Source organism: Polyodon spathula, chromosome 18 (genome assembly GCF_017654505.1).
Source record: "Polyodon spathula isolate WHYD16114869_AA chromosome 18, ASM1765450v1, whole genome shotgun sequence".
NCBI classification, from domain to species: Eukaryota; Metazoa; Chordata; class Actinopteri; order Acipenseriformes; family Polyodontidae; genus Polyodon; species Polyodon spathula.
In genome coordinates this window covers 24,996,504-25,020,305 of record NC_054551.1, presented here as the reverse complement: position 1 = coordinate 25,020,305, position 23,802 = coordinate 24,996,504, and the positions used below count along the sequence as shown (strand labels likewise).

Here is a 23,802-nt window from a genome sequence, read left to right as displayed (position 1 = left end):
CGCTTGGCAGTTTTATCTCGGACCGGCGTTTAAGCACTACCATTAAACATGCTCACTGTTACCGCTAAATTCTTTTTAGTTGAAGAGATTATTAATAAATGATATTTGGAAGTCAAGGAACAAAACATGGCCAATCAAGAAGAGACTTCATTTGGAAAGCAATATAATATGAGTCCAACTACATGTAACACTTCCCATTATAAAGTTGAATCTATTTTAATTATAATGTGCAGTCTACTTAACAGGCTAATCAACAAATCTATACATCTATACATTGTTTGGTGATTGATACATTTAAATTACAGGTCATTTCTCACAGCAACATAAACAGAAGCATTTATGGGCAGGTTAAACTTGCTGATAAAACCTTAACCTCAACAGATATTGCAAGTGATTACCTGGTAGTAGATAACTATTCAGGTCTAAGCTCCTTGCATAATTTTGATATTGCCTGCTGTGTGAGGCAAATCCTTTTAACAAATGTGTCATCTGGAAATCTCCCTACTACTCCTGTGTATAAGGATGAGGTTAATACCTCATTTTAAAGTCTTCTCCTGGTTTTAATGACGCTCCTTTGAGAAGGTGCTAAAGGTGTCCAACATCTTCATGGATTGCACAGAATATATAATTGGGCCCTGTGAGAGGAGCTGGATAAGAAACATCTTCATGTAAGTATACAATGTTTCCCTTCCCAGTGGACCACTAGCATCAGTTATTTAAGTTAGCTTGTGAGATCCTAACAAATTTTGCTTTTCTACCAGTGACATAATCTGCCCATGGACCTTAAACTTGTTACTCTGTGGTTTCCATGGTTTCCAGGGTATCTACACACAGGTTAGCAGATAGTCCATAATACTTAATTATTATACTGAGACGTATTTTACTATTATAAATAAAATAATAACCCTTCTGAATGTACTTATATTGCTCACACTGTCTGTAAAACACTGGGGAGGCTAAGGCAAGTTGTTTTTTTATAATATTGGATTCATTACAACCCTTGCTAACACAAGCTGTCGTTCCATGGTGCAGTCCTTTTCGGAGTGTGTTTGGATGCTGTGGCTGTTCTGAGTTGTCATACACCCCAGTCTTTTGGAAATTCTTTTTTTTTGTTTTTGTTTTTTCAACTGGGACCATAATCCAAATAATTACATTAATTATATGCAATCTAACATTCAGCTATCAAAATAATAAGCTGTTACACCCCAAAACGTGGGAGGAGTCAGATTATGTATTCGATAATTAAAAGGAAGAATTTTTCGTTTGCCTTTGGAAACTTGCGCAAGCGTTTCTGGCAAGGCGCAGTGGAAAACCTTTCTGACGAGCCGCTGGCAGGCAGTTGAGGCCGCCCCCCAGCTCTGTGCCTTCACACAATTGGCACCTACGCACCCCCATCTGGAAGCAATTTTAGAGAGAGAAGGGAAGAATGAGGGAATGAGAGAGAGAAGGTCGCCTGATGAAAAAAGGCAAGCTACCCCTCAGGGTGGCACCTCTAATTAACCCCTTTTTATTGTTTGTGAGTAATAATATGTCAGGCTAGCAATCACACTCCAGATCTTCAAGCCTTCCAAAGAGACTCTCGCAGACAGGAATGTTAACACGGGCTGCTCAAAACAAAGAACAAACAGCCAGCATTCAGGAGTCAGTGTAGCCCAGGGCCCCTTCCCTTTACTATTTAGTTTTAGGAGATGTTAAGAGGAATGACATGCTCTTTCAATAAACAATAAGCAAACACAGAACAGTATTTGTATTGAATTGTCACATCATTAGTGAATCAAGTGTAACTCTGCACCTTTCAAATAGCCCCTGAAATTAGAGTTGACTGTGGGATATGATTTTTGTATTTAAAATATAGAAAACCTAATTTTCAAGGATTCCTTGGGGTGAACTCTCAATGCATTTGGATTTTGAATAATTCGTTTGAAGGGCGTATTGTTACCGTATTTTGCAATGGAAGCCCATCTCGATTATTAAACAATGAGTGGAGAGTTGAAGAGCACTTCCAGTTTCACGAGGCATGATGTAGTGATAGTGGAAAGAACAATATGAGCATAATCCAGAGATGCAAGCTCGGCTAAGCAGTTTACCCAGTGGCCTTAGGCTTGAACACTGGGTGTGATTTATAAAGTATAAAAATCCTTTACCACCTTCTGGCAACTGAGGCACAATTATTTTGTTTCAGCCACAACAAAGGAAATTGTTCTGTAGTCTGTAAAAACAAAAAGGTTTTTAGAACCCTGTGGTACATCTGCTTCACAAATGTTGTCACCAGCTGTGCAAAACTCCCCTTGTTCACATTGCAGAGATCTGTGCAGTGTTTGAAAAGTGAGCTACATTGTGAATGAAACATGGTTAATAAATCTGGAGCTGCATCTTTTCTTCAGTATTTGATTGGGCAGGGATTTGCTGAGCAGGGTCAATAGGACGGAGACTGCATGTCACTGACCTGCTAATGCAAACTCTGCAGTGTGGACTCAATCAATGTACAGTGTACATAGCTTTACTTCCCATCAAGTTGTAAATATTAAGTCAATAATTAAATGTAAGTTTTAAAATCAAATGTAATGAGTATTCCTAATGTGCTTGGCAGTTTGGTACTAAGCACACAATCTACACCAGTGGCATTAAAACCTGTCAAAAGTTATTATATAAAATAAATAACAGCATTTGTCAGAATCTAGAGGTGGAAGCAAGAACTGTCTTGAATGAGGCAAGCATGTATGAACAATAATTCAGGTAGTGCGGTTGCTGTGGTCACACCAGGACAGGCTGATTTTCCTGGCCTGGCTGTCTGCAATGCTGTGTGGTGACAGCAGAGTCAAACTCGGAGCTTGACATGGCTGCAAAGGGTTTGGAATTGTGTGTCAAACATTAACCAGACTTTGCCATTCCTCCTAAACTAAGAGATCCAGTCCAGGGCACTGAAATCTGAACCCACTCTGCATAGTGGCTTGTATTGATAAAGTTACACTAGAGAAATTAGGAAGCAGGCAGGATGGAACGGAAAAAAATTAATTCCAACTGCTCGTATTTGTTTAAACAAGGCATGATGCCATTCTGTGTGTTTTTTTTTCTCAGACTTTTCTCACCGATTGAATCCAGAAGGTAAAAAAACAACATCCGTTCTGAGCCTGCTGAAATTTCATTCATAGATTTCATTGGTTTGCAGGAAGCAAGTTGATGGAGGGCCTCGTTACTTCTTCACCTCGCGTTCATATTTATAAAATCTTTCTGTATGTTTTTGTATCGGTATTATGAGCTCAATTTTTGTATTGTAGGATTGTTTAAAAGGTTATATATTTTTAGAGCTAAAGAATACGATCCTGGGTTCAAAAACCACTCATCAAATTTCAGTTGACAGTTAAGGCACTATTGTATTCCCTGAATCATTTAGGACTGTTTGTATTCCTCTCCACTAGAGGGAAGGCACGTACTATAGAATGTTTCTGCCAAACACAACAAGCATGACATCTTATAAACAGGGCTATCGGATTTCAAAACAACTTTAGATACTGTATGCTGTGATCCCCCCCGTGCGTCAGTGGTGGCGTTGACAGGGCTGTGAGAAGTTTTTACTCTGGGTCCTTGAGGGTTTGAGATAGCAGTTACAGTAAATCCAGGAAGCCTGTTTAAAAATAGGCTGAATTAATCACTAACTTGACAACATTACTAAAGTGCTCGATTTTGTGGAGTCACAGTGCCCCCCTCAGTTGAAAATCTGCAGTTTGCTCTGTCCATTGCTAAACGATGCACTTTTTAAGGATTCCAAGTTTATTCCAGAGCTCTCCCCTTTAAACAAGCACAGGAGTTGTACAAAGGAATCTCTGCAGTATTGGGCAGTCAGCTGTCTTGTGTAAGGCTAGCCCACCCTTTTAGGTCAAGGTTTCAACACTATGAGTATTTGGCTGCTGTTATTATTCACCAATCCAATCCTAGGGAATTGGATTGGACCTTGTGACAACCAAGTGGAAAAAACAACCACTTAGACTGCAGTTAAAATATAGTTAGAGTGCAGTTAAAATGCAAAGTGAACTCTACTGCTTGTTGCACATACAGTGCTTGCAGATTAACAATGTATGCAAGAGAAATTACATATATTAAAGTATGTGTTGTATTCTGGAAATACAGTCTGAAAAGTTTGTATACATAATATAGTTCAAATACAGTAAAACAGTAAAAAAAGATTGTATCTGAAATAGCTTCATATCCCCCAATTAATCTATTAAAAAACAGGCAAAGAACTAAAAGCTAACCAGCACAAGAAAATAGGGGGACCAGTCATAATGTTTCTTTCAAGCCTTCATGTTCAATTTTTTAAATATCCGCTGGTCGGAGGTTTGTTTATTGTTTCACCACTAGGCCAAGAGCTCTTCCCTTGCTGTAATCATTTGAGTTCATCAAGTCTGCTATTCACGTATTCTGCACATGATGACCTCACATCTCGATATCCCTCGCTCTCTCTCTTTGTAGGTTGCAGCTGTCTTCATGTATTTAAATCTTTCATGAGACTTGGTGCTTTCAAGATTAGGAAGTCTCTTTAAATACTTTTCTGGGGCTCCCCTCACTTATTTTTTCATATAGGATATTCTAGGCTATGAGAGTGAGCCGAGATGGGTTGCCATGAGATAATCTCACCCCTATTGGAGTGTTAGCTAAGTTGTCTGAGGGGTGTTGTATCTGTCAACAGGCTCTGCATTTATCTCATTAGGAAACAAACACTTTAATGTATCTATTGCCTGCACTGCCACCCTTTCAACACCCCATATCTCATAAACTATTTGATATATTTACAAGACTAACTAAGAAAATTGGATAAAAAGTGCTTTTTGGTCTTTTGTGATTCTCTTGGTCATGTTCAAGCTCCCATCATTCATCTTAATTTTGGGAGACATCTGATAATAGTCTTCTTTGAATCTGTTAATCTTTTCATCTCCAGCATGTTCCTGGTATTATTATGGCAGTATTCGTTGTAGTTTTCATTATTTGTCATTTTGTGAACTTGACCAGTAGTTCAGAGCTTGATGCGGACTCAAGGCTGTTACTAAAAATAAATTAAGTTTTGAATTCTGTTAAGTTCTGTTATAATATATACATTTAAATATTGTAATAATGTCAAGTAGACAAATGTTGCCTGAAAACAATGGCAAAGGGCATTTTTGTGTAAATCTTTATCTACAGCACTTAGTTTGCCTGGGTCAGCTCAGTCTTAATAGTCAGCTGTGGTTGCCTGTAGTAGATTATCTGTGTCCAGCACAGGTTAGCTATGTCCCTAACGTCTGTCAGAAGGGAACATGTTGTTTAAGGGTGCTCTCCTGTTACATGTAAACAGTGTGGAGCTGCTGTGAACCCCAGCCCCTTCAGATTAGTGACAGGGGGAGACTCCTGACAGTTATCTCCCAGTGGAAGTCAAAAATAGCCGGCCAGTGACTTAACACCTCAGCCTGTTTGTCTCTCCTCTCTCTGCCCAGCCTAATGGCAGGATCATCTTATATACCACGTGTGCCTATGCTCCTGTAGACCGCCTGCCTGTTTGCCAGGGATTCCTCACATACCTCCCCAAAGTAAAAAAAGAATCTCAGCCTCTCCTCTGCCCCAAAGCAAGACATGGAGATGGCAGGGGCTGAGCTCTGACAGGAGTGCCTCACAGCACCATGTGTGTCATTTCTTAGTTTTGTGTGTTGTTTTAGTAGGTTTAGGAAGCTTTGTCTGTTTTTTTTTGTGTCACTATGCTACTTCAATGAATGGGGCTTCAAGATGCCCCCCGGCAGGACCCGCCATGTCTAACGGATACCGTACTCTGTCGCAGCACCTGAATGACCTGAAGAAGGAGAACTTCAGCCTCAAGCTCCGCATCTACTTTCTGGAGGAGCGCATGCAACAGAAGTATGAGGACAGCAGTGAGGATGTCTACAAGCGGGTGAGTGAGCAAGGAGGTTGGGTTTGGTTTAAAAGGAGAAGGGAGGGTGCTTAGTTTTAATACATTTTTTCTTACACTATATTGTACTACATGTGGCTCCACTTCCACTTGTACCAGTGCCATGACTGTACTCATTAGCCCTACAGTTTCTGAGAGGAATACAGTGCTTGAACTATTATTATTGTTTAGTTTTAAGTAGAGAACAACAATACATACTGTTAATTAATCCCTTCTAAAGGTTACGGTACTTTTGCAGTGCCATGCTTTTCCATTGGATATACTATGCATTTACCATAGTTTACTCTGGTTTGCCATGTTCAGTAATATGCTTTGCCATACCTCACTGTTCTTTACAGTGCTTTTCTATGCTTTACCATGCTTTCATTATGCTTTATTACACTTTGCTATGCTTTTACTATGATAAACTCATGTAAGGGATGCTATAGGATAGCACCACAATTTGCAAATAATACAGATGGTAAAGTATGCATTAATATAAATGTATGTTATTCTCTGTTAATTCATATTATTTGCTTCTGGTTGAAAGTTATTTTTATGTCTAGTGGTTTTGGGGTTTTCTTTATGATTAACATTTAAATATTATAGATTATTTGGTAGTAATGATTATTTGTTCTGACTGAAAAGCTATACAAAGGATTTGAGTGGGCATATGGCTTCAGAAGGGCTTTTTGTTGTTTTTATAGCTGTGTGGATGAGCTGTCATAAACCCTGCTAAAAATTCTGGTAATGACTGATAACATAATGTAACACTGTAACATTTTTGTTCCTGGGTAGTAAGTGTTATTTCCTAATTGCTTATGCCTCAAAAGTATAGACAATGGTTATTAATCCCCACAAACTTTGCTTTTGTGACCAGGACAGTGATATTTTGAAATTTACCTGTTTCCAATGAGAAAACGGTCTGTTCGTTCACAAAGTCAGAAAAACAACATATGAATCCAAATTAACATGTATTTATACTAAAGTAATATAAAAATGACTACAAAAGATTTAGAAGTGAGTAGTGTTTCAAGATTTACGATTATACTGTAAATCACTTTCACGAATCAGCCCCCAAATGTAGTCTCCCATCATGTTCTCGTTATACTGTCCTTGTTAGCGGCATTCAAAGTCCAGTATATCCTGGTGGAAGCGCTCGCCTTGCTCCTCCGAGTACGCTCCCATGTTGTCCTTGAATTTATCAAGATGAGCATCAAGGATATGGACTTTGAGGGACCTCCTACAGCCCATTGTGCCAAAGTTCTTCACAAGAGTCTCAACCAGCTCCACATAGTTTTCGGCCTTGTGATTGCCCAGGAAGCCCCGAACCACTGCGACAAAGCTGTTCCAAGCCGCTTTCTCCTTACTAGTGAGCTTTTTGGGGAATTCATTACACTCCAGGATCTTCTTTATCTGTGGTCCGACGAAGACACCGGCTTTGACTTTTGCCTCAGACAGTTTAGGGAAGAAGTCTTGAAGGTACTTGAAGGCTGCCGACTCCTTATCTAGAGCTCTGACAAATTGTTTCATAAGGCCCAATTTGATGTGCAGTGGTGGCATCAGCACCTTCCGGGGGTCCACCAGTGGCTCCCACTTGACGTTGTTCCTCCCCACAGAGAACTCGGTCCGCTGTGGCCAGTCCAGCCGGTGGTAGTGCGCCTTGGTGTCCCTGCTGTCCCAAAGGCAAAGATAGCAGGGAAACTTGGTAAAACCGCCTTGGAGACCCATCAGGAATGCCACCATTGCAGCCTCTTGATGCCATCTCAGAAAAATGCAGATATGTATCCACTTAGGCAGCTGGAACTAAACTGAACTGGTGGGCTTAAGGCCCCTGTATTTATACTACTATTTATATTACTGGAAAGTTCTAGAAGTTACTCCAAGTTTACTCAGCACTGAATCTATCTGGAATGTTCTGGAAAATAGGTAAATTTCAAAATATCACTGTCCTGGTCACAAAAGCAAAGTTTGTGGGGAATAATTTCCATTTTCTATACTTTTGAGGCATAAGCAATTAGAAAATAACACTTACTACCCAGGAACCAAAAATTTTTTTTAAATTGTTACACGGTGTAATGTGGTGAACCAGCTCAAGTTGGGAACTAAAACACACATTAAATGGGTTCTTACTGTAAACCTGTACAGTTTTTAACCTACACATTGATCTGAAAACCAACAAGATCTGACCAGGATAAACCAGTGCTGCTCATTGCTGAGATAAAAATCCAACAGGGAAGAAACAATAAAAAAAAAATATTAGGAGTAAATTGGTAACCCTTGTGTGCAAAGGATCAGCCATGTTTATTAACTCTTTGCTGCTCTGTAGAATATACTTTCCTCTTTAGATTGGGATTGGAGCAGCTGGGGACTCCACTGATTTCAGTAGATTTCTCTGTTCTTTCCTCTTTAGAGGGGGGATTGGTGCAGCTGGGTACTCCACTGATCTCTGTAGATTTCTGATCTTTCCTCTTTAGAGGGGCTAGGATTGGTGCAGCTGGGTACTCCACTGATTTCAGTAGATTTCTCTGTTCTTTCCTCTTTAGAGGGCTGGGATTGGTGCAGCTGGGTACTCCACTGATCTCTGTAGGTTTCTGTTCTTACCTCTTTAGAGGGGCTGGGATTGGTGCAGCTGGGTACTCCACTGATTTCAGTAGATTTCCCTGCCATAGACAGAGCTCTTATTTCTTTCTAGTTTAAAGATCCAGTCCTCAGAAAAGTATGATAGCCAGAGTGAATTCAGATCTGAGGCTAAACCAATGATACAGAAGTTTGCTGAGTTACTGCACCTGCCATTATAGTTCACTATCCTTTGTGCAGTTCAGTTTCAGTGTTATGGGTTAAACCAGCAAGGAGAACAACCTGTATTATTTGTATTGCTGCAGTAATCTCTTGCCTCAGTTAGTTGACACATGTCTTAGGTCAGTCATATTTGCACTTGCACCATTAAACATGTCAAAGATAGTAGGCATGGTGTAGAATAAGTTATCATCGTGGTTGATATTGTGCAAAGGAAGACTGTTCAGACACAGTTACAGAAGTTAAAAAGAGCATTTTTTTAGTTCTTATTTAGTTCTGAAAACCACAGACCTATAGAACCCAACATCTTTATGTTTATATATTGTTTTCCATGAAATTCTCATACTATGCTTACCAGGAATGTAATGTAATGTAGGAATGTAGTTAATACAAAATTGTCTGTATCTAATGTGTTTAAGTGCACTGCAACATGCAATAAAGAAATCAAATACATACGGTACAGTAGACATGCTACATTTTCTTTTTCACTGTGGACAAATCTGGCTTTTATCTTTGTACACGCTTATGTTTTGTAGGTCATCAAATTAACAAGGTGATTAAATATATGGACTGCTATGACGACGAAAAGTGACCTGGTCAATACAACCTTCTTTGTCACAGAAACTCTTTTCTTAGTTTGTGTTCCCAGTTTAAACTGTACATGTTTCCATAGCAGACAATGCATTCTCACTCAGCAACGTCATTAAACACTGAATGGCAAACAGCTGTAAATTTTAGACGCCTTGAGGCACAATTTCTGCATTTATAGAGCATGTAGAAGTGTCACAACTATGAGCATTTTACTATTCATAGTGATTTATTTAGCCTGGTGCCCGCGAGTAAATGTGTGCCTGCAAAGCCAGGCCCTCTTGCCCGCGGCAGCTGTTCTTAAATTATGGGTCGTGAACACATTTCTAGCGGGTCATAGTGTGGGAAAATAAATAAAGCTTTAAACACGTTTTCCAACAAAAGTGTTACAGCAGTCTGTTGACAGTGCTGCTCGCTTATGCTATGCTTGTACGTACTCTTCGACATTTTTTTTTTTTTCCTGAAGGGCCTCTGTAATACGATCAACCAATTGAATATCTGCATTCTCTCTGCGGTAACCCAACCATAAGTTAACTAGGTGGGACATAAACTGTGTCTGTTTCAGTTACAGCTACTGACAGTAAGTTTAACCAACAGGAGTGTGAAATATCTGCCAAGTTTTAAGCAGTTGTCCAATCATAAGCAAGCAGAGGCTGTTCATACAGTATTCTGTATGAAAATTGAAGGCGATTGAGTAGCCAATAGAAAAGTGAAAGATCTGACAGCTGTCCAATCATTCGTAAGCAGAGGCTAAGTGTTAATATGCCGAGTAAGCACTTTGCCAACTGTTACTGAGAAAAATAATACATTTCAGTATTTAGAATTAATTTTCTCTCTATATATTTTTAATTTTGCCAGATAAGGGAAACACCATAGTTAGTTACAAATCCACTTTCTCTGAATAGTAATACTGGAGATGAGCAATCTTTAAAGCAGAGTAGTGTTGACAAATTTGCCAAATTGAAACAAAGTGAGACGCTATTTTAGTTTATTCATGGTTATCTGTGTAAACATGCTATTTAAAAAATATTTGCATTGCATATTTTATATACATTATTTAAAGAATAAGCACAGCAAGCACAATTACTGCCTGAGACTTGGCCTTATCAGAGTGAGCCAAGAATAACTCCCACTAAAACTCTTAATATATGCATATACTGTATATGTCGAGGGAAGGCAGTGTGTAAGATAAGAACCTATGCAATAGTCAGCATGCCCGCAAACAGCCAAGTAAGATCAATTTATGTGTGCCAAAATTACTTTGAGGACCACTGTTATATGCAAATACATAATACTTTGTCAGAAGCTGCATTATTACATATAATGTTAAATATAAAATCTGATTTATTTCCCCATTTTTCTTTTTAGAGTACTTATACCTGCAGAAGTAACAGTACTTTTCCACAGTTTCATTTTTTTTATTATTATAAGAGTAAATTAGTACTTTTGGTTGTTATCTTTTGTAGTATTATTAAGAGTGATTGAATGAAGTCACTTCATGACTGTACTCCTTGTCCTCCTTTTTAGCCTCACCTGCCTCTCATTCCTGGGCTGGTGTGTAAGTGAGTGCCATGAATGTGCTGACACCACTTTGTGATGGTAACAGACTTGACAGAAGGGGTCTTCTGAACAACCAACCAATAATATGAGCTAGCTGCGTGACTAGCTAAAATCGGCGCTGTTGCTATGGGCTGAGGTGCTTTAAATAGCAGGCAGGCAAAATGTGTGCTTTGACTTAATCTTATTTTTAGGCATGCAGCACATAAGATAAGCAAAGTCACAACCCCCCAGCTTTTTGTTATAAATATTATAAGTATAATTCATGTTTTTATTTGGAACTGGCTCTTGATGGGCCTCAGTTTGCATATTACTGCAAATTATTACTTATACCTTACCTACCATGGAAAATCCTTAATTCTATCTTAGTATATTGCTAAGCAACCTAGTTTTTTTTTTCATTTTGCCCTTCTCGAAAATCATGCGGTCACAAATTTCTTGAACTGTAGGCTGCAAATCTAAGCGGAACATTGAAAAAGTAGCACATGGAATGTACAAAAGAGACCACAGAGGCCTGTTATCTGAGTTAAACAAGTAAGAAAAGCAGCTCCCGACTAAGATCTGACCTGCATTCCATGTGTACAGTATAAATATCAGTATAAATAAGGCGATGACATAAGTGAAACATTCCTCTGTATATATACAACTGCAATACAGCCACTGATGTTTGTTCCCATCAGTAATAAGTCAAGACTGTGAACGCACACGTTTTGTACAGTATTCAAAATGTAACATTTGGGGTTTTCATTCACTTTCAATTCCAACTGACATAGGGACCTTCTGTGTGTTGTCTTGATAGCTTTCTTGTTATTTATATGCAATAAATTGTATCCAAGCTGTATATGTAATTTATGTATTGCATCTTTAAATCAATATGACGACATAACTTTTTTTTGCTGTAATGCTCTGACATGAAACAGTGTCCAATGCTAAACCATGTGCAGTAAAGCAATGCGTCCAAGAAAAATAAGTCTATTAATGTTATTAAATGCTACTGCATGATGCCATAAAACATATCTGTGTGGGACACATTGTGAAATAGTTTTATATAAACAGCAGTGTTATTGTGATTCATTGAAAAATTTATTAATTCATTTTCAGTAAAAAAAAAAAAAAAAAAATCCTTCTAGCCAATCTGTCTCAGTCTCCTTCTCTTTTGTTTTCAGAACATCGAGTTGAAAGTAGAAGTGGAGAGCTTGAAACAGGAGCTGCAGGAGAAACAACCACTCCTTGACAAGGCTTTGTAAGTTGAATTGAGTTGTCCTTTATATGTACATTTCAGGGAGGTCCTCGTGGCATGCTAACTTCTAACATGATAGTACAAGTCAAGCCAGTCGAGACTAGAACTGAACCATCACACGTGAAAGCAGGTCCTGGATAATGTCCAACACTCTGAAAACCTGTTGTTAATAATTTTACATCACTAGGAAATAATATTGTTTGTGTTTTGAAATGACAGATGTGTTTCTGTTAAAACAGCTGCATTGTGCTTAAATCTAGACATACATAGTAATTCAACGTCACGTCAAGGTGTTAAGTAGCCCAAAGTGTTACAGAATGATGGCGCCCTTCTCAGTGACATTACCTTTAGTTAAACCCTGTACCAGGGGTGTCCAATCATGGTCCTGGAGGGCAATTGCACTCCAGGTTTTGGAGGCAGAATTAGATCACTAACTACTTCAGGGTCTGTGTGAAAGTTTAATTGGTTCAATTAACCAATTTAGAACAAAGACCATGGAGTGGAAGTGATGACTTTGGCCACCCCTGCCCGATACTGTGTGCCAGTATGTGTGAGATACTTAGCCAAACAGAAAAGTCAAAGATTTGATTCACTGCCATGCCTTTTGGTTTGGGAGATATTTGTTCAAACCTTGATTGAACACAGCAGAAGGGTCTATTTTACACAGGCAAGACATCCATGGTTACTCTGTAGAGAGAGACACTATTAAACCTCCTTTTCTGCCAACAACATAGCCTGCTGTCAGGGGAACTCACTGATCAAGACTATCAGTCAGCGCTCACAGAGATCCAATGGGTAGTCCAGCACTGATTTCCCACAGCACTGTCATGGGAAAGCAAAGTTGGTCTGCTACCTTACAGCTCTGAATCTTTTCATGTACAAAATTATAACATATATACAGTATATATTGTTAAAATGTTTTTCTATTTATTTCATTTTTTCAAGCTGATACAAAACATAGGAGACTCAAGTAAGCCAAGTAACTGAGTTATTGTATTACAAGAAGATAAGAAGAAGTATTTATATGATTACTATGTCATGACCTCCTGAGCCAATGAGTAAACAAGAGTGTGTTTCTGTCCAAATAAAATATATAAAACTCCAGAGAGGTTTAGGTCAGCCACCACTTCAATCAAGACATTTTGGTGATCTAATAATTTGACAGCTAGTATTCTTCACATTATGTAGCTTTTAATTAGTCAAGGCCCCTCTCCATGTGTATTTGCGTGCATACATGTTGTGGTGTTAGCCTGACAGCTTGACCAACTGCTGCTGAAAGATAGGCTCACTTTCAGTTCTGACCTTAGCATGACCTGAGGCTGATCAAGGCCGTATTGGCGAGATTGAAATGAATTGACATTGGCACAACATGAGTAGAACTTAAAACCTTGGGCTTTCCACAAGAATTCAGGATAATGCATCATCTAAAACATATGGCCTATGGCCATCAGTGAAGCAAGTGAGAATGAAACACAAAACTGATGGACTCAGTCTGACCAATAAAAATATGATTTTTATTTTAATTAAAAATAATACTTTGAATGTCATTTTTCCAGGTTTGAACTGTTGTAACTAATTTGCAAATAGAAAAATTCATAACAGGATGCACTTAATACTGAGGTTTTTTTTTTCATTATCCTGCTGTTGTATTTTTGTAAGTTAGTAATAGCCGGGACTAGCTCATTTAGGAAGCTAATAACGTGATGGAAAACAATAGCAGGGAAAAGTAATCTTTGGATGAAACCCCAAAGGGAGAAGCGCCAGTATGATTGGAAATTCTTCTCAATTTTGCCACTGAGGGAGGGGATGAAAGTTACTCTTTCCTGAATGCATGACTCCTGAACTGTATGTTTATACCGGTTAGGTATATTCACAGACATAGACGTACAATACCATGATAAGGTATCATGAAACATGGAAATGGATATGCTGAGTGTCTGTTTCTATAACCTGACCCCTTCATTTCCCCTGGTAGAACTACAGCAGAGAGCCTGACCAATCACAATGAGGCTGAGCTGCAGCGACGGTGCGAGGAGAGGCAGCAGGAAGTTGACCACATGCAGGAGATCTTGGAAACCAAAATCCAGCTCCTGCAAGAGGTGTGCAGCATTGATTCGAAGAGTTAAAGGGCTATCAACTGCACGCATTAATCTGTCAAAAGTAACCAAAAATAGCCTTTAGAAATAAAAAATCACTTGCTGAGATCTTGACAATGAAAAAGGTCTTTAGGTTGCAGCAGCTATCTTTTCACAAAAAACATCATACAATACAACATAATATTTTTGGATGACAATAAACATTTAGTAATTGTTTTGCAGTTGGAAGAGAAGTCTTGAGTCTGTAAGACTGTAAAAGATAAATGGCTGGTTTCACAGACCCTGATTAGCACTAATGTTGCACTACCTTACCCAATTTACCATTATAGGATTACTGATAATCAGGGTCTATGAAACCAACCATAAATGTTTTAGTTAGGCACTGATTAACACTGTTCAATATTACTTTAGGTAAGGTGTCCCATATTGGTCATAATCAGGGTCTTTGAAACCAGCCAAATTAGTGTTTTTTTTACCCACATTCCATTGTGTTTCCAGGAAGCCAAGCTAGCGAAGAATGAGGCACAGAGAATGGCTTCTCTTGCAGAAGCTGAGACACTCCGGTGCCTGGACCTCGAGAAGAGACTAAATGAGAATCTCAAAGAGAGCTCAGACCACCCCAGCCTGTGGGACCAGCACGCCCTAACTGATAAGGACAGGTATGCCCTTGACAGACGTACGTCAGTGTACCTATTTTATGAATTGATGTGAAAAGCTTCTCTCTAATGCTATCTCTTCCTCTGTTTGCAGGACAATCGATCAGCTGACACAGGCATTGAGATCCAAAGATGCTCTCATTACCGAACTATCGGATGAGAAAACTTTTCTGAACGAGAGGGTGGGAGGACTTGGAGATCAAGTCCTGGAACTCACCTCATCTCTGCAGGAGAAAGAGACAGATGTTGAGGTGGGTCTGCTACAGCAATTCTCATTTTACAGCTGTGTGTTCTGAAGCACAAGGGTTTCGAATTGGCTTATCCTGGAAGTTACAAAGAATGTACATAAGACATGACCTTGAATACAGAGGTGGCTGGTACTCATTGTAAAGTAGGCTTGGATGCCTGCCTATGTTATACAGCTTATAATATACCACACACGTCCTCCCTCCAGATAACATAATGTAAAGGAACTTACGCAATACAAAATATAGAAAATTCAGTCGAAAACCACCAGAAATGTCTCAAAACCTTACAAAACCATAAGAAGACAGTATAAATAAAGTTGCTCCGCTATTTTAAATATTTCAGAAACTACAGTACTGGGATGGGGGTTATTGTTTAGCAAGTTTTCCAAGTGGTGCAATTTCAATGTTTTATGTGAATCCCTAGCAGTTGATTCTGAGAAATAATCTTGTGCATGACAAGAGATTTAACGCACGTGTGACATACACAGCCTGACAGCAACATTCCTGATACAAGATATCACAGTGTGCTTCAAAACACTGGCATGCAAAGGGCTGATTGCCTCCACCTCTAGGTAGTGCGAAGACTGAACAGCCTGACAGAACAACTTCTCTGCTGTAGGGTTGGAGCACATTAGCAGTGGTCAAGGTCAATTGAGGGACTACTCAGATGTAGAAAATAAAACAAAATGCTAATCTTTTTCATTTTCTATTTTGAAATAGTACAGTGACACATTTTTTTCGGTCTCTGTGGTAGTCTTCTTCCTTACCCACAATTCTAATCCATGCCCCTCGAGTGCTGTTTAATCTTCCTGAAAGCAATGTGCTGTTTGGAAGAGTCAGGCTGAAAGGCGACTATTGCAGCAGTTTATGATTTATTAAGCAGACACAGGCTACAGTTTTAATGATGCACCCAGACTGTGTCTCTCTCAAACTGCAGCAATAGTGATTTAGCGCCGCTATGAGATAGCTACATTGCCTTCTGCACAAATTAAACTATTAATTAGTAAAAAAAATAAATAAATAAACTAAAAGTGAATCCATTTAATTTTTTCCATTTATTTAAAACTTTGTATTTTATAAATAGAGATCTGTCGCAAGCAAGTATATTTTTATGTCTGTAATTTAAAATTAAAGTTCTGGTGAATTTCTAGAAAGCGATATTTCACATTCATGTACAACTTTTTCTTAAAATTGTCTAACAGAATATCAAAATGCATAATCTTGTATTTAATAATAGGTCGGTTGTCCTGACAGATATATGATGTGCCTACTGTGATTCTAGATGTCACTGCTTTTAAAAAGCATAGTTAGATAGTACCATTGACTTGAAGAACGCAGGTATGATTCATTCAGCCAATTACTTTAGAGAATGTATAGCGTAACCTTGTGGCATGCTATATATCACTATGGTGTTTATATTCTGATAGTACTGACTAAAATAACTGATCACACTTGACAGATTCAGTCTTTGTAGTTATATGTGGAATACAGAATGGTAACAGATATCTGGCTACAGGGTGATTGCTTTCACACAGCTGTGACTTCTTCTTTGTGGTTGCAGTTTTTCCAAGATGAGCTTGGCCGGGAGAAGCTGCGGATTCAGCAGGAGATGCAGGTACGCAGACAGAGTTCAAGTCTGCCTGAGTGTTAAATTGCAGCTTGCGGACCTCACAGCATTACTCTGTGTTCCAGTAGAGAGTGCACACCCTCTGCTGGAGCGTCTGAGAAAACTCATGCGATTCTCAAGACAAGGGTGACACGCTTGATCTTAATTCAGTGTTCTAAAGCAAATTATGCAACATAAACTAACAATAATTATTAAGTGATGATGACAGTGTCAGCATTACTTAAAAGGGAATGCAGAATGCTTTATGTTTGAGGACGTCTGTGCAGTTGATTTCCGTAGTATTGTTTTCATTGCTTATTTGAAATTTATTCTGGCAATTGCTAAGATATAGCTAAAGGTGCATTGTGTTATTTGGTGTAGTACAGCTGTACAACATAAGACATTCCTCCCTTTGGGTTTGTAAAACCCATTAAGTGCCTAGATTATGTATTGCTTGAACAGGATGTTATAAAACTGGAATCAAAAGTAATAAAAGCATCCATTCTTTAATGTCAGTATGGATACCAAAAACAAGCACATATATAAGTGTAAATCAACCACGTGTATAGTGCCAATCAGTCAATATACCTACACATTTTTGGCTATTGTTTCTTGCTAGTAGTTTTATTGCACCTCCATTCAGTTCCTTTGTAGTCTTCATATGTAAAACAGTTTCCATAGAAATGCAAGTGTGTTGAGCAGAATTAGAAATGCTGACTTTAAAGCACAAGTTCTGACTCCTAGTTGACCTAATAGATAAAAGGTAGGTGTCTGGATCTGTTACTTTTGTTATTATTGTTATTCGTTTTGCTTAGCCTTCCTAAAAATCTTATTTGGTGGGAGTCCTCAATGGATCACCTCTTGCGGAGACTATGGAGTGTGGGTGGAGTCATGTAATCAGCAGCTTATTGGTTCAAATCCTGGTCCTGGTTCACCCAAAGGACTGTATTGGCCTTTGTACTCGTGCCAGCTAGGAAGAAAAAAAATCTCAGGTTGACAATGTTCTTTTACAAACTACAATGTAGTAATGTAGTCCAGTATGGTAAAGTTAATATAATGATGGTTTGACTTTTAAATTAGAAAAGTTCACAAAACAAACACCTGATTTACCTTTCTGATTAGGTAGGTGTTGTCTAAATAAGACTGCAGCGAGTGTCCACTGTTCTGATGTGAGGTGGTAGTGTAACAAAACTAAGATCCTAAAATGAACTGCAGAAGGAAGTCATGGCAAAGACACAATGTTCTGATCTGTCTCACTGGATTTAAAGCTTGGGGTGATTACAGGCACCAAGCTGTCACTATGAAGTCAGGCTGCAGGTATGCCCTTATTAACCCACTGATGCCATTACTGGATTAACACAAAGCCATGAACATGTTGAGTTTGCTGATGTGGGTCCCCCTTCCAGTGCTGTCATTTCAGTGTCATCAGTCTCAGTGAAAGACAGTGTCTTACTCTATGCTGGCTCAGGTATCTACTGCTCTTTAAAGAAGTGTAAAGAAGGGCAGCTCAGCTGATCACAGAGCTAATAGGTATGAACTGTGTGAGCAGGCAAACAACACTCAATGTGCATCGTCCTGGTTTATTTAGAATATACAGGATAATAAATGGTCTATAGATAGATGAATATAAATAGATCATGCCAACCCAGCCCACTATGCAGGCAGAGAGAAAAGAACAAGGGACCATGAAAAGACATGCAAACAAATATCCTAAAACCCTGGAATGCGTGGGGCTTTTCATTTCTTTTTCTTTATTGATGGCTTTATAATGCCATGTTTATTTTTCAAACAGGTTTAAAAGGTGAAGTTTGTCTTTTTTTTCCCACACTATTTCTATTTTTTAAAAAATGTAAATAAATTGCATTGTTAGGTCTGGTAATTCCCATGATTACAACAAGCAGATTTGTAATCACAATTCTCGTTACTGGTGAAAGCTGGTCTGGTTTCCTTTCTCTCTTGTGGCTGTTCCTGGCCCCTGTGGTTTTTCTGAAGGTGATGGTTGTTGTAAACAAAGGAAAACATTATAAATCATTCCAGACACTATTAAAAAGAAAGATTCAGTTTACTGTCCCTGCAGTCACACGGTTAGACTGGTGATCTGTGAATGTTACTATTTGAAAAGCACAGTACGATAAACAGCGGCACAGGCAGAAATAGCATTCTGCTTTATCGTTTGTAGAAAGCCAAAGTTATTTAGTGTTGGAGAACAAAAAAAAAAGATTTTTGCTTGGCTTACTGGCCAGATGCTAATTCTACCTTCAGCATTTCGCTGTTTTAGCCATTTGTATAACTAATATACAACCGAATGCATTTAATTTGATCAAAATAATAATATAAAACGTTTTTATGTAAACGTTATAACCAAAGTCAATGCATAGAGGGACTCTCAACACAAGACATCTATTGTAACACTGTACTTGAAGAGTTTCAGATCGCACAATGCTTAAAACATCGGCAATAAACTAGCCAATTGCAAATTGGGGGCCTGGATTTATAACCATTTTTATATTGAAAAATATTACACGAAACGTCTTCTTTCTACGTTTAAACATGTCCAGACTGAAACTGATTTAACATCTGCACACTACTGTATTAACGTCTGCTCGCAATAATGAAACTATAGCTAAAAATAATAAATAAATAATGTAGCCTATAATTTGTGCAAGCAGCACAGAGCGTTCTCAGCAGAACTCTCAATAGGCAGAATCGGTCGCCCACCCAATACAATTCACAAAATAAGAGTATCTGTGGAATATATTGTACTGTATGCGCTTTAACGTTACGGTATAGTTTTTACTGCAGGATTTTTTTTTTTCTCTTTCAATTCTTACCGACATTGCGTTTTCAATCAATATTGTCCCCGTATTAAAAGTGATGGCTATATTTAATCTATTGTATTTAACAAATTCCTCTAATGTCTGGTTTATATTGTACCTACTATGTTGCCGTCGATGTTTATACGCTGGTTTATGTACAAAAAATAAACCAGTTTAGCCGTTCACCTCTATATATAGTCCAGACTAGGGACTATATATCCATCAGAGGGAACGGCAGAGTGCATGCAAATAACTAGCACTTGGACTGTGCCAGCGTGTGAGAGGGGATTTTTTTTAAAGCTTTTCAACGCCTGACGTATTTTTAGTTTTATTATTTGAGTATCAGAATATAAATGAAAACTGATATAAAACAATTAGATCTGAACACTCCAAACCATATGTTTTTATACGCTTCTGGAATAATTTCCCATACACTTCCCCCTATTTTAGTTGGTATATTCCGCTTCAGCGGCGCTCGCTGGTTACAGTGTTGCCACATCATTTCTGCCTGTAAATTGTTGTAGTCAGCATAATGGCTGTATAGCGGTCTCGCTATCTTGTCAATAACACTCAAACCGGCAGTAGATTAAACATAACGAGGCTCTGCTGCTGTTTACCTAAAGATGAGATTTCAGAAATAATCCTGCTTTCAGAAATAATCGGATTTCAGACTGCTGATCGAACCATTCTGCCACAAGTAAAATGATAATGAAGATGGTGACATTGTAAACCTGACGGACTGAACTAAAGCAGACAGAGACAGGAGGAGGCATAATATCACTGCATCTCTTATGTACTTTGCTGTTTTAAACAGGGACTAATAAGCAACGTGTTGTGTACATTGCGCATTAGAATACTGAAGATATTCATTTGTATTCATTTTCCTGCCGGAGCATATTGCATCAGGATTTCCATTATACAAGACTGCCATAGTCTGCCAGCAGTGAAGTGTCTATGTTATGTGAACTAATACTGATGCCAGCCTCTGCTATATCCGCATTAAAAAGGCGAAGGGAATGCTTTCACGATCTTTTCTTTTTCTTCTTTTTTTAGGGATATTAACGTAGACTGGCTGTTTGTAATATCCATATTGTTTGCGGAATGTTTATAATCGTTTGACATATTATTTGTTTGAAACATTGATGCCTTGGAGATACGACGATTGACTGATATTAATAACGTGGGTTCATTCAGGATAACAGGTGCAAAGACGGGATAAACAAACCTCCATCTCTCAAGTGCACCGAAACCCAGATCTGCTTAATTGTATCAAACATTTTTGAAAAGATATGTATAGCAACGGAATGGCTCTGAGTTTGCCTATATATTTCATGTCTTATTTAAAACATATCTCTCAAATATATTCCATTAAAGCAATGTATTGCTGATTTAAGAAAGATACTTTGTATTTCAGTTGCACTGACATACATTCTGAATTGACTTGACTAATTGGTGCAGCTAACTGCCTCAATGCTGGAGACCAGGATGAAGGAGGTGTGTCGGATCTGCGCACGGGACCTGTGCGGAAACCAGCGGAGGTGGATCTTTCACCCGGCCTCTAAACTCAACTTGCAGGTGCTGCTGTCCCACGTACTGGGCCGGGAGTTGAGCCGCGACGGCAAGGGCGAGTTTGCCTGCAGCAAGTGTACCTTCATGCTAGAACGCATGTACCGCTTCGACACTGTCATTGCACGCATTGAGGCGCTGTCCATTGAAAGGCTACAGAAACTCCTGCAGGAAAAGCACAGGCTCAGGCATTGCGTGGCCAGCCTCTACCGAAAGAACAACAGCGATGAGCAAGGCCAAGAGAAGGCTGTGGACTGCACTGTGGACATCTCCGGCTTGCCTGACGTGAAGTATAGCGCCTTGCTCCAGGAGGACTTTGTTTATTCAGGGTACGAGTCCTGGGCTGAACATGAGGCACAAACTGTCGAACCCCACGTCCACTGCAATGTCTCCGAGATCTCTGTTCACAAATCGAGGAAGTGCCGAGGCTGTGCGGCACTGCGGGTGGCAGATTCGGATTATGAAGCTGTGTGCAAGGTACCCAGAAAGCTGGCAAGTAGCATTTCATGTGGACCTTCTACACGATACTCGGCTAGTGTGCTAGGCAGTGTCTTCAGCGAGGACCTGACGACTATAACCCCTTTGCCCGAGTCAATGATAGCATCCTTGCCAAGCGATAAAACTCTGGAAGACACAGATCTTTTGGAGAAGATGAGCCCTGCTTCCTCTGTGGAATCTCTGGACACCGCTGTTGAAATGGGGAACTCTGCCAGGAAAGAGGAAGAAACTGACAGGGAGCTGAAGGAGGACCAGAAGTCTGATTCCTGGTCCGAGGAACATCTGGCCCAATGCAGCTCAACTGCACACACCAACAAGCTGGATCTAGCTCTGATGCTAGTGAAAACGTTTGAATACAGGCCCATCCAAAGCCCTCGAGGGAGCAAGCTGCCTGTGCTGGTCAAATCTCCAGGTTCTGACTGCAAGCTGGTCTTCCCAGACACCACCCCCCGGACGTCTCACAACAGTATGTGCGAGTTCCCCTCAAGGTTTCAGGAGCTGGTGCCCCCCCAAGCCCAGCAGGAGCTCCAGTTGGAGCTGGCAGACCTTGAGGAGTTGTGGCAGGATGTCTATGTGGAGTATCTGCCCTTCCGCTCTCAGGTAGACCTCCCTCCTCCTGCTGTGTTAAGAGCACATCTATCAGTGCAATGCCAGGGCACACATGCAGGTGTTAATCTTCAGCAACCTATGCCACTAATTTCCAGCTATTTTTATTTTATTTTGTCTCACCAAATGGCTTCCTGACCTTCTAAAGGTGCTTAGTGACCCATTTCCAAATGGAAAAAAAAATAAAACCTGAAGCAGGCCTCATGACTCGACTCGAGGTTACTGTGAGTTAGCGTCTAATCCAAATATGCTTGCAAAATTGATTTGATATCGTAATTTTAGAGATTTTTTCACTTGACAGAGTAGCCCAAAGCAGCTTTGCTGCCCCATGTACTGTAGCGCTTATATGGGTCTGTCTGGCAGCACAGTTAATAGTATTCTACTCTTGTAATTCTGGGGATTGTAAAGATAAATCGAGTAGTTTGTTTTCAGTCAGGTGTAAAAAGCACCACAGATAATTAGCTATTAACAGCGAACTGGTAATTTATGTCTTCACTGATAAGATTCCACCCTCTTGCTTGCTGCCTAGTAGCTCCTGCATTACCATAGCGACCGTTACCCAAGTGATGCATTCCCTGCCTCATCCTGTCGTATGCACCCCAGTCATCTACTTACTGCTCTGCATTCTATGATAATTAATGACACTTTATTTCAAAAGTTGTTTTGTTTTTATTTATTTTGGTTTAACTGACAGCTAGATTATCAGTATAATAACTCCATAATCAGCCTGACAGAAATGCAAATATTTGCACCTAATAACTGAAGTGCTGGTGACTGGATTGTTGTGTTGTTCAGTAAATGGATATCATTTCAATTTACTTTCATAAATCAATGCACTATTGCATCTATAATATAAGGGCATACTTCATATTTTTCTGTATTCAGTTACATTGCGATCAAAGTCACTGCCTCCCTGATTATTGGCTGCCAGCTAAATGAAAGTCATCTCTATACCTGCAGTCAGATTAAGAGCAGATATTGGATTACCCAGATAGTCTTGTTTAGTATTTAGTGGACACGGTTGTTTCATGTACATATGCTTGTACAGTGACTACCCAAACTGTGTCTGCTGGCTCCAATAATTCAGAATGTGGTATTGCTTAAAATGCTGGCCACTCAAAGGAGGAATTTCTACAGCTTCTTCCTTGTGAATTGTTATGGGTTTTTAAGGATGAGATAGTCATAAGGTCAAAACAGGTTTTTCCTGCTCTTTACACAGACTTAAGAACACTGACAGTCGTTCTTTATTGTATGATCTGATCACAGTCTTGGTATAATGTGTTGCCCTGAGGGATCAAGGTGTGGCTCATTTCCATTAGTTTTATTGAAGACAAAAATAGAATCTGACAGAAAGGTCTTTCACATGACTATTTCCTCAGCTCTCAGGCCCCCTTCTATAATTCTGTACTTTTTCTATTTTCAGTATCCTCCAAAGTAGGTTAATGTGATGCACAATCAGCCTCCATTCAAATGCTGCTCTAATTTCAGTCCCCACTGCCAGATAACCAGATGCTTGTCTTGTCGTATCTTTTCTTGTAAACACGTTTTGTTGTTCTTAGACGGGCTAAGCCATTATAAAAACACTGTACTGTTCTGCAGTAGTCTAGTAGTG

At 39.3% G+C, this 23,802-nt stretch overlaps 1 protein-coding gene across 10 annotated transcripts in view; it reads left to right on the top strand.

Moving 5' to 3' along the window:
* The window catches only part of LOC121330681 (myomegalin-like), a 79,164-nt gene that overhangs the window by 22,312 nt on the left and 33,050 nt on the right, over positions 1–23,802 (top strand). For 4 of the 10 annotated variants that reach the window (XM_041277392.1, XM_041277396.1, XM_041277394.1 and 1 more), the window contains 6 exons: positions 5,807–5,917; positions 12,025–12,101; positions 14,074–14,197; positions 14,693–14,853; positions 14,945–15,101; positions 16,660–16,713. In XM_041277392.1, coding sequence (XP_041133326.1) covers positions 5,807–5,917; positions 12,025–12,101; positions 14,074–14,197; positions 14,693–14,853; positions 14,945–15,101; positions 16,660–16,713 — 684 coding nt within the window. Of the gene's footprint in view, positions 1–5,806; positions 5,918–12,024; positions 12,102–14,073; positions 14,198–14,692; positions 14,854–14,944; positions 15,102–16,659; positions 16,714–20,042; positions 22,185–23,802 lie in introns of those variants that run through there. The other 6 variants (XM_041277389.1, XM_041277387.1, XM_041277386.1 and 3 more) reach the window with 3 other exon arrangements.